Genomic DNA, 13,088 nt, shown 5'->3' on the forward strand with positions numbered 1-13,088 from the left:
CTGTGCTACTGCCCGTGGTCCCCCCAGTGCTCTAAGAGGGCGTGCCAGGGGTCTCCCCTGCTCCCCGCTGGAATACTTGGGACACTCCCTGAGGAGGAGCCCCCTGGGGGCGTCTGGCCTATGCCTAGACCACAGCCCCCAGTCCCTGCCTCAGACAAAAGCATCACTCCCCTTCCTGAGGTTCTTTGGGTCTCAGTCTTTTCTCTGGGGCTCCACACCCCTATGTCTGACTGGGACTGGCTGCTGGTAACTGGGGGCATTTGTTTGGCTAACTTGAAGGGAGTGAGGAAGCAGCCACCCTGTTTCGGTTCTGACATTTGAGCAGGGAGGTGGGAGCCACGGGGACTGGAGGAGATTTGCCTTCCGTGTTCGACCCCAGGCCCAAGGGAAAAGGTGTCCGGCCTGGAGGCCAGGCTCCCGCTCATGTCCTCTGGAGCCCTCCTCCTTCATCTGAGCGGGCCTCTGTCAGAAGGACGCCCTTCTTAAGGCAGCGTGTCCCCAGGAGCCGCGCTGCAGGTGCCTTCCCTCCTCCTGCACTGCCCTTCTGCGTGGGTTCCTGGACCAGCACGTCAGCGGCCTTCGTAGATCTGGAGGTGAAGTGGCCACACGAATGTTCTATCCCCACCTGAGAGCCTGGGGGTGGACAGGATTGGAGACCACCCGGCGACAGCGGCAGCCATCATGTCACTGGGGAGAGGGCCGTGTGCAGGCCCCGGCCACCTGCTGTGTATGAGGCTTAGATGGGCACAGGCTGTCAGGAAGACCTAGGGTTGGCCTTTGGGGAAACTGGGTCAGTGCTGAGTAAAATGGGCCAAATGAGTAAATCAGCCCCACACCTGCCCCTGCCCAGAACTTGTGACCTGCTGAGAGGAAGGTGGGCCTGCCTGGTGCCCAGAAGGTCCTTCAACTTGCTCTTGACTGGCCTGGTGAGGGGCTGAGTGAGTGGCAGCGTGTGAGTCCCACCCCACGGTGGAGCTCTGACGGGCAGAGGTGTGCAGGAGGTGTGGGGCTGTGGGGCTGGGGATGCCTCCCCTCAGCCAGAACACCGGGACCTGGCCCCTGGGGAGCTTCTGGCCTGGGGAGGCCAGCCTTCTGGCTGGTGTCATTAGCCAAGACACACACACTTGGCCCCCTGGCAAACTGGTGCCATTTCTAAGCACTCAGAACAAACAGAAATGAAACACAAAACAGAGCCCCATAGAGACCAGGCCTCACCCAGAGCTTCTAGAATCCAGGTGGAAAAGCTGGCACAGCCCCCACCCCACCCACACATGTTTTCAGTTCCTTTTCAAGGCATTGTTGGAAAGCGGGGTGGGGCTCAGGGCTGCCCCCTCAGCTGTGCCCACAAAATGCTTGTACTCAGAACTGACAGTGCCTCTGACACTTGCCAGAGAAGAAAGGGCCGCCCGGGAGGAAAGGAGGCAGGGGCAGCCCTCAGCTCTGTGTTCCCAAGCTGCTCCAAGGAAACCCTTTCAAAGCCAGTCTCCTGTGGGCTTCTCAGAGTGGTACTGATTTGCAGTCTATTTATATTCTGATTTAAGAGAAAAATATTTTTGAAAACACCACCGCTGCCACCCTGCTTCCCTCTGATCAATGGCATCCTCTAGAAGGAAAATGCAAATTCCTGAGAAGCGGTGACTCACGTGTGCTGGTGTTTCTCATTTCATGCCTACATTTCAGCGAATGCAGACGGCCAGACCAACTGTGCTGCAGCTTATGGGAAGGGGCTGGAGCTCTTGTGGGGTTCCCATTTTCCTTAGGTCAGGGAACCCACTCTTAGGGGCCTGGTAGGCTTCCAGAAAGCCTAGTCTGCCATGGACATAGCCCCTGACAGGACAAGCAGAAAGCAGCTGGGGTCAAGGGCAGAGTTGGAGCACTGTAATCGGAGTCTAAAACTTGGAGGCTGGCCCTGGGCCAGGCCCTGCACCAGGCTTTCCAGACCCAGCCCTTCAGGAGCCTGCCATCTAGCCCCACTCTGTGTCCAGCAGGGTCAAGGCCTTGATCAAGGCTGTTCTCCTCTCTGGCCCTCTGTTTTCTCCTCTAAGAGTGTTGGCTCTGTGGGTGGGTTCTCGGATTTTCTTAGAGAGCAGTGTCAGATCTGTGGTGTACGAGCAAATAGCCTGAGGGGAAGCCATACAGCCCACTGGGCTCAGCTGGGAGCAGCGCATCTTCTCCCAGGGGGTGCTCTCATCCCCCAGAGACCATCGTGCTAATGCTTTAGTAAGGAGAGGAGGCTCTGAGTATGCTGGCCTGACTTGGGAACATAGACAAGGGTGACCTGAGGCCAGAGCTTTCTTTGGGACTTCTCCTTCCCTACCATCCCACAGCATCCCACACCATCCCTCCTCCATCCCTCCATCTATCCAGCAAGCATTCTCCAAGAGCCTCTTCTGTACCAGGCCCTCTCTAGGTGCCATACATGCAAAGACAAATCATGGTGGTCCTTGCTCTTAAAGAGGGAGACAGATGGAGGTGAAGAGTCAGCCAACTACTGGCATCATGGAAGGGCCCCCCCTCCTCTCAGAGTCACTAATAGTGTCAACTGAGGAATCAGGAGGTTCATACATTTGCAGAAGAGACTTCATTTCTTACAAAGTATTGCAGTCTGCAGGGTGACCTTGACTGGGTGGGAAATGTAGCCTCAGGCAGAGACCAAAAGCAAGCACTTTGAGAGAGGGGAGGGTGGAACAGGGATTTATGTGGAACTGGTTGGCCAAGTATACATATTCAACAGGTTATAGGAGGAGCTATGAATATTCACAAAAGGGGGATGTGTGCATGTGTGTGATAAATATGCAAATTACACGCATCCCATGTTCACTTTAGGGTGGAGACATAACATTTAGGTGCATTACAGTTCGGTCCTATACATCAACAGATGAGGCAGAGGCAGGAAGACACACAGTGCTCAGCCTCTTACTAAACCAGTCAGAACCATCCTGTGGTTGGTGGTCTCTTGTCCAGTCAAAGCTGCAGTTGCAACTTGCGGAATGGGAGCTCAGTTAGGGTCTGGTGGTAGGTGAGCTGCAATTGTTTCAATATTGCTTATCTCAAGGCCAGTGCTTGTTTAGCTGCTAGAGAAAAAGAAAAACCTTGTGGCAGTTAGAAGGCAGTGTATTCTTTCAGGGATACGTGACTTAACCCTTGCCTGGCGTGGTCTTAGGTCTGGTTTATGATTTGGTATCTTATCACACAGCGAGTCTGTTCCATCAGTTGTATGGTCTCTAGTTTAACAATGGTAATGAGAACAGCCATAATCCTAATATTGCTGAGAGCAGCCACCCACTGAAGGCGTACAAATGTGCTGGGCGATCTGCTAAGTGCCTTGCAAACTTGCAACCTCATTTAGTCGTTACTAAATGAGTTAGTCCAACTAACTCCCCCCTTGGTTAGTATTTCTCCCCATTATGCAGATAAAGCAGCTGACACTCAGAGTAAGTTGTCCAAGTAAACAGTGGAGCTAGGATTCAAGCCCAGTCTGCTGGGGTGAGCCTAGGACTCACCCCCAACCTCCACGCTCCGCTGTCCCAGAGAGCACCATGCCCTCTGGCCAGCCAGGTCCCTCCATGCAGAAGCCACCAGCAGCAGCCAGGGCCTGTAGCACCTTTCAGGCCCCTCACCTACACCCTGAGCCCCCAGTGTGCCATCTGTGGCCAGCACAACTGCAGCTCCGGCCACAGCCAGCTCAGCAGCACTGTCATCTTCCCAAAGGGAGACAAAGCTGGGAAGATGGGCTTTCTACCCCAGAAGCTGCCACCACAGTCCCTGACACCTCACCATGAGGAGGCTGTGTGACTTTGTTCAAAAGTCGTGGTGGTGCCCGTTCGGCTCAAGTGGCCCCAGCAGCTCAGGTGGGCGCTGAGCCATGGGAAAAGCCACTGATCCTGGTCCTCAGCCCCCACCACCCTTGCCTTTGGGCCTCACTCCCTCTGGAGGATGAGGGGCCCCACTCCACCAGTGAGGTTTGACCTCTACCAGCTGCACGAGCGGCTGACTTGCAGATGCTGAGAAAATCCTTCACCCTCTCCATGGCAAGCTGTGGTGGGTCAGAGCACAGGCCCTGGACCAGGCAGACAGACCCATGCCCAGTCCGTGGTAGCTTTAAACAGTATGCTGCTCTCATCAAGTTTCTGGGTCTGCTCATTTATTCATTCCGCCCCAATTTACTGGCTCCTTGCCCTCCAGGCACTCACAGCAAAGCCTAGTGGGGGAACAGAGATAGAGATAAGCCACCTCAATTAATGTGGCACCTATCACACAAGACGGTGTCAAAAGCACTTTGCAGTCAGCAAAACATACACTACATTGATCATAATGCCTTGCACATGCAAAATTAATAGAGCCTGGTGATCCATGAATTTGTCCTCCCAGGTTTACTTGTGTTTTTGGAGAGGCCACCTGGCAACACTGCCTTAAGCCACCCATGCCCTCCTCTACCCCCTGCAAAGGGTAATGGTGGAGTTTCTGACCCAGGAGCAGAACAGAAAGATCTTTAAGTGCTCCAGTGCCATCCCTGACACTAGACTTCCTACCCGTCAGTGGCCCTGGTGTGGCCCAGCAGGCTCTGCAGAATCCAGGCCGGCTGTGATGTGGTGAGGGACAGCTCGCTGCTTTCTGCACTAACACTGCACTGCTGCTCAGAAAAGCTGAGAGCACTACCTGCAGGGGAGCCTGCCCATCAGCCACGCCCTGGCGTAGAAAGCACTCGGAGTGGTTCACCTCCATCCCTGCTGCTGAATGCTTGATTTCCAAAACATAATGCCTGGGGAAAAGCAATAACCAGGTAGACCGACTGACTCCCGCCCAGAGGTGGGCCACAGGACTTCTTTTCAGCAATGGCTTCTCCTTGGGAAGGATGCTTTCAGGGACGTTATCTCCCTGTACCTGTACCCTTAGAGGGACAAGCAGTGGTCTGTGATGTGCTCTTGAACCCAGCAAAGGGCTGACTTTGCTTTTGTGCAGAGTGCCATGGGGATGTCCAAAATCTCCCAAAGGAGCTTTTTTTTTTTTTTTTTTTTTTTGTCTATGTCACCTAGGCTGGAGTGCAGTGGCACAATGATAGTTCACTGCAACCTCCACCTCCAAGGCTCAAGCAATCCTCCCACCTCAGCCTCCCAAGTAGCTGGGATCACAATGTGTACCAGCACACCCAGCTAATTTTTGTATTTTTTTAGTGGCGACGGAGTTTCACCATGTTGCCCAGGTCAGTCTCGAACTCCCAGGCTCAAGCGATCCACCTGCCTCAGCCTCTGAAAGTGCTGGGATTACAGGCGTGAGCCACGGTGCAGCCTCCAAAGTGGCTTCTGTCTTACAGGCTTCTGCCTCAGAGGATAGTGCAGGCCCGCCCTGCTAAGGGCCTCCTACACCAAGGCTGCAGCAGGAAACCTTGCGCACAGGAGCCTTCCAGGGGCTCTGGCACAGGCGCCCTTGGGGTCTGGCAAGGTGTTTAGCCCCTGGGCAACAATTAAAAGCAAAAGCCAGGAAGATGCTAATTGCTCTGAAACTGGCCAAGTCCATTTCATCTCATTTGAAATAACAGGTTTAATTTAATCTCTTATTGCCAATTTGGTGCATCATCAAGATCCTATTTGTACAAAACACCTGATTATGATAATTACCAGCTTGGGAGGCAGCCTTCATCTGTGTCTGAAGAAAGGGACTAATAAGTTACTTCCTCAGTGATTTCCCAGCTCTCTGAAGCTCAGCCCCAGCCGGCTCCCAACCCATAGTGGCTGCAGGAACACCAGTGCTGGGGAAGGTGGAAGTCTGTATGCGCATCCTCTCCACACACAGGGGAGGGGAGAGGGCCCGGTATTAAGGGCACACGCAGCACAGCTGCAGGCCTCAGCTTTGCCGCTAGCTACCTGTACAAGGGTTGTAGGCAGGTCATCTGGTCTGTGAAACTCAAGCCCCAGCAGCACTGGCTCCTGGAGGTGAGAGAGGATGGAACGAGACCTTAATGCTTAGTGCCGTTGGTGATTTGCACTGGACCCTGAGCTCTTTGAGAGCAGGCCTGCACTTACCCACTCTATCCAGCACCAAGCAATCACTCGGTGGGTTTTGTTGGGTTTGATACGGGTGCAGGGAGTAGCAGGTTATATGGTAATATATGGTAATTTGTCGTCATTGGAATCTGCCTCCTGCAGGCTGATGGCTGGGAGCAGGAGCTGCATGCTGCTGGGCAGCGCTGCTGGTTGGGGGCACTGTGGCCGCCTGGCTCTGCAGGGATGGGGTGCATTATGGCCTCAGGCAGATGGACAAGGGCTCTAGCAGGAAGGCCCCAGGCTGACCAACGGCAGCTGGGAGGCAGGAGCGGGCTGGGGCTGCATCCTGCAGAAACACGTTGGCTGACAGACAAGCCTGGCTGAACCCAGGGAAGGTTGGACCCAGCTGGTGCTGACGACAGCTCCATGCCAGCCTCAGGAGTTAGGCCTTTGATCTCTGGAGGAGAGAGCAAGCCGGGCCCCTAGAATTGGAAAGGACATGAGGGCTGCAGTGCAGAAGAGCACATGGAGCCCAGGGAAGGGAAAGGAAGGAAGGTCCCTGGCCAGCACTGTGGGGCTTGGGCGGTGTGTCACTCCTGACAGCAAGACACAGCCAGGTCCCTGCCACCTCTGGCCCGTCCTCTAGCTGTGCTGGCTCCAGGCAGTGGCTCTGACTGCAGCTGGAGCTTGTTCTGGTTGATCCCGTCATGGGCTGATTTCTGAGCTGCTCCTGGCTCACTAGGGAGAGGCCTATTTTTCATTCCTGTGCCAAGCCTGAGCTGGCAGCCCCTGGCAAGTCTGCGATGTCTCCCTAAGCAGCTCCAGCTTTAGGAATTAATTCCACTGAACAGATTGCTCAGGAAGCTTCAAGGTCATCTGAAAATGGCAGTTCCTACGTTAGGACTACAATTCCAGGTAAATGGGCTGGAAATTTCCAAGCCAGCAAGAACCCTAGAACACCAGAGCACTGCAGAGGCTCTTAGTGGCCAACACGGAGGGTGCTGGCTCAGATTAGCCCCTCGGGGCTGGTTCTCTGCAGGACTTTTGAGGGCAGGTAGACATGCCCCTGCCTTATACCCTGCAGCCCCCACAGATGGCCAGATTCAGTGGCCTGTCACTTTCTAAACAAAAATCCCAGCAGGAAGGGACTGGTGGGTTCTCCCCACTCCAGCAGGGTGCTGAGACCGGAGGCCTCTGCGTCCCACTGGGCCGAGGCCCTGGTCCTCTTGGTCTCCACATCTCACCCATCCACTTTCTGGTGGACAGAATGGCCCAGTCCTTTGGCTGTGGCAGCCTTCCCAAGCCTCAAGATCACAGCTGTCCTGAGGCAAGGAGCCCTCTGGTCCATGAGCAGATATACAGGATGCCTCTAAGACGCAGGCTGTGCCTTGGAGAGGAGCAATTTCCCAATCATAACATGGGAAGGAGCAATAAAATCAGCAGTTAGTGGTCAGAGAAATGAAAGGGAAGACACAGCGTGGCAGATGCACCTTTCCTGTTGCTTGGATGTAACTGGGTTATTGCCTGAGTGCCCTGGGGCCTGCATTGAGAGAGCTCCACTGAGCTCTCCTCTGCTGGCCCAGGGCTTGCCTCTTAAAGCGACAGAGGCAATGTGGACCAGGTGGGAAGTATGGGCAGCTTCAGGACCAAGCAGACCTGGGCAAGGCTGCAGCTCGATGTTGATTGGCCCTGGGACCTGGGGTGAGAACGTGGCCTTTCTGAACCATGTCTTCTTGTATCTAAAGCAGTAGTAATAGGAGGTGGGCTAGCTACAGTGCCTAGCGTGGTGCCCAGAGGGAAAAACCCTCCACTTGGAGGAAGAAAACAGCACGGGGCTGATGCTATGGTGGCAGAGCCTAGTGGGACCTGAATTATATTCTCCACCGGCAACAAGTAAGCACAGTGGCTTACCGCTCATCACCTATTTGCCAGAAGCATTCAGCATGTGTCTCCCTGCCGGGAGAGCCACTCAGAAACCTGTTGTGTGTATTCAGTATCTTGGTGCACCAAGAAAGCCATGCCAGGAAGGCGTGTGACGAGCTCCTGCCATAATCTCTCCAGGCTGCTGCTCACAGCCGCTACCCAGAAACCTCCGTTCCCTTGTGGTTACATTGGAATGTTCTAGGGTGAGCACAGGTGATAATCTCCCCTTAAAGAAAGGGGGCAGGATCTCATTCGGCCTCACGTCCTACTGAGTACAACCTGGGTGGGTGGCCTCCCATTTGTTCTGCTGGCCTTTGAGGTTGGGAAGCGAGGATGTGGAGTTGTCAGATTCCCTCTTAAGGAGGTCCAAGGTAGTCCAGAGCACGGTCCTGGGAGATGGACATGATTATTTGCCACCCCCACCTGGACTCCGCACCCAGAAGCCCTTCAGGCAGGCACCAGGAGTCAGGAGGTGTGGCTCTGCAGTGGCCTGCTACCCTCGGCTGTTTGGCCACCCCGGAACCTTCTCTGGCAGATGCTATCAAGGACCTGGTCATATGCAGGAATTCCAGCACGGACACATGTTTGGATATTCATAAGAAAAGAAACATCAGGTGTTTCTGTTGTGTTCTTTAGAGGGTAGGGCTGACCCTGGAGCCTGCTGTTCCCAGCCAGGGGAGGGCAGCCCTCTCTACCTGAGGCAGCGTGGCCTCCGCCTCCTCCTCACCCAGGAGAGCTCCCTAAACTGCCTCCTCCTCCCAGAGCTGGGGGTCTCCTTCCTCCACCTTCCACTCTGAGCCTCCACAGGGCCCACACACTGCCCTCGGCCATGGGTCTCCTTGGCTGTCACCCCAACCACATGCTCCTCCTGGGTGGACACCCCAGCTCCCCCATTGGGGGCTTGTGGAAGTCAGGTTGTCTGTCAGGCCCTTGGATGCTACTTCAAGGCAGGCACATTCCTGCCGTCACGCTGGCTGGTTCTGCTCCTGACAGCCACCTGCTGCCCTCTTGCCTGTTGGTGAAGCTGCGGCCTGTGAGCAGGCTGGGCTGCCTCGTGAGTGACATGCTCACACTGCCTAAAGCGAGGGCAAGGCTTTATTGGGAGATTTAAGATGAGATTTGAAAGAGCAGAGGGCCATAACTCATTGCTCAGTGGGAAGACTAGACATTGTAAAGATGTCAGGATTCTCCACACTCTCCAAGAGAGGTAAGGCAAATGCAATTTGACTTCTAAAGGGAATGAAGAAACTGATTTTGAAATTCATCGAAAATAGTACAGGGTAAGATTGTCCGGAAACATATACTAAAAGCAAGGAGCAGTGAGAGAAAGCTCTGACTCTACCTATTAAAACATGATTTTGGGAGTAACAGAAATGAAAACTGTGGTGCTGTTCCTGAAGTTTGATATTGTGGCTTGTTGGAAAATAGTGGAAGGCCCCTGATTCATGTAATAATTCACTCTAGGATGGAGGCAGTGCTTTATAGAGTGAGGGGAGGGAGGATGAGCTAGTTGGTGTCTAGCAAAGTAGGAGGAATCCATCACTCTGCCAAGATAAAGTAGTCATCTACTTAAAAGAGGGAAAATTAAGATAAACGGAGTTGAACATGTGTCAGCTCTTTGAAAGGATTACTTTCTAAGTTTTGAAGTGGCAAAAAAATCATCAAAGATCAACAAATTTAATTTTTCAACTTAAAACTTTTCAAAGAAAAGGATCTCAAAAGTCAAAGAATAGGCGGGGAAATTATGGTAGCAGATGAATAGCAATCTTACGAAAGGCTCCTAAACAAAAGCATGGGAAATATTTAACCTCAATGGTTATTAAAGAAATATAGATTTCAACAAGGAGGGACATTCTGCACGTATGACATTAGCAGAAATAGAGTCATGATAGAAGGTGGCAGGTGACCAACCACAGAAACTGCTGATGGCTGAAAAAGTGAGGCAACCTTTGGGGATAAAATTTGCAAAATGTTTGGGGAATGCTAAAGAGAGTCATATCCTCTTACCCAGTGACCCTACTTTGGGGAGATTTGCCCTAAGGGGAGGATCTCCAAATAGTTGTCAAGCCCGTTCCACTGAGCCTCCCCCACGGCCACTAAAAGGAGCCCATGGGGGACACTGGACTCCCCTCCCCACCACCCCCCCAAGCTGTTCCTTTTTGTCTGTTTATACATAGACTGCGTGGGTGTTCTCAGTAAGATTTCATTTAACCAAAGGTTTTCAGGGATACAAAAAGGATTGGAAATCCACTGATCTAAAGAACAAAGAGGTGCTTTCTGGAAAGGTGTTCATGTCTGTGCGATTCAGAACAGCAAAGAGATTGGATGTGACCTAAATGTTTCTCCCCCGAGGGAGAGGTTGAGAAAGTGAGAGTGTCCATTGGATGAGAGAGTACACGCTTCGCTTATAGAGGTGTGCAGCTTGGAAACGCCATGATGATGAAATAGGTGGGACCAATGGGTGCACCCCAACCAAGGAAAACGAAGATGACAGCTGGGCACAGCCTGGGGCAAGCAGGGACATTGAGGTCAGGGCCTTGGTGGGGGAAGGGGCTGTGAGCAATTTTAAAACTGTCATCATCATTCTGATAGTATAATTCCACCAATGATGTTTCTTTAGGTTAAAAAAAAAAAAAAAAAAAAAGATGACAGGCCGGGCCCGATGGCTCACGCCTGTAATCCCAGCACTTTGGGAGGCCAAGGCGGGCAGATCACGAGGTCAGGAGATCGAGACCATCCTGGCTAACACAGTGAAACCCCGTCTCTACTAAAAATACAAAAAATTAGCCGGGCTTGGTGGTGGGCACCTGTAGTCCCGCTACACGGGAGGCTGAGACAGGAGAATGGCGTGAACCCAGGAGGCAGAGCTTGCAGTGAGCTGAGATTGCGCCACTGCACTCCAGCCTGGGCGACAGAGCGAGACTCCATCTCAAAAACAAAAAACAAACAAACAAACAAACAAAAAAGGATGATAGTCCCGTCCCATGCTGACGCCACGCTGGGTCAGTGCAGACTGTGGACTTCCAATTAGTTCATTCATGGTTCTTAAGTTTTCAGATGAACCATATGACATTGCCATTTTTATATCCAAAACATGGCTGAATATTGGCAATTTCATATTAGTCAGCTTGGCGACTATTTTGACTGTTGCCCCTGAACACAGGAAATACTGGAGAACTTACTATGGGCCCAGCCTAATGGCGATATATTCCCGGCTCCGAGGAACTGACTGGAAACTCAAGGACAGGTAGGTTGCAGAGCTCCTGAAGCCTCCATGGCTGACTGTCTCTCTCTCTCTGACCCCACCAGGCCCTGATCCTTCACCAGCTGGGCCGCTACAGTCTGGCGGAGAAGATCCTCCGGGACGCGGTGCAGGTGAACTCGACAGCCCACGAGGTCTGGAACGGGCTGGGCGAGGTCCTCCAAGCTCAGGGCAACGACGCGGCGGCCACAGAGTGCTTCCTGACAGCCTTGGAGCTGGAGGCCAGCAGCCCCGCCGTGCCCTTCACCATCATCCCCCGCGTGCTCTGAGCAGGCGCCTGCCAGCCTCACTTGCCGCTCAGGCCTCAGAGGCCCTGCCGGGCACCAGGGCTTGTCCCATCGCCCCAAGGGGATGAATCTGCCGCACTGAGGCCAGGGACGAGTGTTCAGTGGGCCACAGTGAACCAACCAAACCAACCCCGAATCATCGCTCTCGCCACGTGCGTTTCTCTTGTTTTTTTGCCAGCCCAATGATAGTTTCTGAACCTATTAACATTGTTCAAAATGGATCATGTGCCATATTTTGTTAGTTGACATCTGAGTTTTCAGTAAAATGATTATGGAATTAATCAGCAAATGTAGAAGAATATATTCAAAGTTAAAATTCAGTGGCAGCACAGATTATTTTTATCAGAGCTGTAAGGCAAACAACTGTCCTCTTCTCTCCACCACCCCTCCTGCCCCACCTTGGCCCAGAAACCAAATGTGAACTTCCTGTTTCCCACCTCAGCACTAGTCCATGCCAGGACACCAGCTGACAATTTCTTGGTTTTACTGTCAATAATCGTACCATGTGATCAATTACTGTCCTCACTTAGAACAAAGCCTGAGTCCGAGAATATTTATATTTTACCAATATATGCCTGTTACAAGAGAAGGAAATATGAGTTATTTAAGTTTAACTTTTTTATGTGAATTCAGAGTTTATTTATCGAGGGAAATATGTACAAAGAAGCTTCAAATGGAATATTTACCGACATTCCTTATACATGACAGACACTTGGCTACATGGGAAGATGATGTTAATAATAAAATGATTTTTAAATGGACTCATAGCCTGTGTCATTCGTAAAAGCTCAAAGACCTGAGAAAGGCTTAGTTCCTGGGGTGGGGAGCTGTCTGTACCTGGGGGCCCACTCTGGACATGTCAGCCCTTGACACTAGAAAGCCCAGCCTCTCTTTCCCCACTTATTTTATTTTTATTTTTTGGAGACAGGGTCTCACTCTGTTGCCCAGGCTGGAGTTCAGTGGTGCGATCACAGTTCACTGCAGCCTCGACTTCCCTGGTTCAGGTGATCCTCCCACCTCAGCCTCCTGAGTAGCTGGGATCACAGGCGTGCACTACCATGCCCGGCTAATTTTGTTTGTTTGTTTTTGTAGAGACGGGGTCTCACTATGTTACCCAGGCTGGTGTTGAACTCCTGGACTCAAGCAGTCTTCCCGCCTCAACCTCCAAAAGTGCTGGTGTGAGCCACCGTGCGCGGCCATCTCCTCACTTATAATTTGAAGATGATCCTTAGGTAGGGACGTGTTTCCTGAGTCCTCAGCACCCAGGCCTCCTTTTTGCAGCAACAGCCCTGGTTTTCGTTTGGGAATTCGCCTTAGCTCTCCCCCGATGGGGCTTTGGAATTGGAGCCTGCAATTCAGGCCTGCCCAAGCAGCCTCCTGCACTCATGGGCCACAGAGGGTCAGGAGTGAGCATGTGACCTAAAGGGGTCCAGTCAGAGCGGGAGCCACAGGGAAGGCTGTCACTCTTTCCTGCTGCCTTTCAAGCTGAGAAGTGAGGCTGGAACTGCAGCAGCCCTCTTGCCACCATGAGAAGAAGGTGTAGAGGTGTTCGAGCCAAAGTCCGAATCCCACAGAGTAGACAGCAAGACCAGGAACCAGAGAGAAACTGAGCAGGTATCCACAGTCCCTCAG

At 52.6% G+C, this 13,088-nt stretch overlaps 1 protein-coding gene across 3 annotated transcripts in view; it reads left to right on the forward strand.

The window, feature by feature from the left end:
- TTC7B (tetratricopeptide repeat domain 7B) overlaps positions 1–12,217 on the forward strand; it is a 276,135-nt gene extending 263,918 nt beyond the window's left edge. For all 3 annotated transcript variants that reach the window (XM_030802487.1, XM_030802485.1, XM_030802486.1), the window contains one exon: positions 11,217–12,217. In XM_030802487.1, the coding sequence (XP_030658347.1) occupies positions 11,217–11,438 (222 nt within the window). In that variant the 3' untranslated portion in view covers positions 11,439–12,217. The remainder of the gene's footprint in view (positions 1–11,216) is intronic.
- The last annotated feature ends 871 nt before the right edge of the window (positions 12,218–13,088 follow it).

The sequence above is a fragment of the Nomascus leucogenys genome, chromosome 22a (assembly GCF_006542625.1).
Source record: "Nomascus leucogenys isolate Asia chromosome 22a, Asia_NLE_v1, whole genome shotgun sequence".
NCBI lineage: Eukaryota > Metazoa > Chordata > Mammalia > Primates > Hylobatidae > Nomascus > Nomascus leucogenys.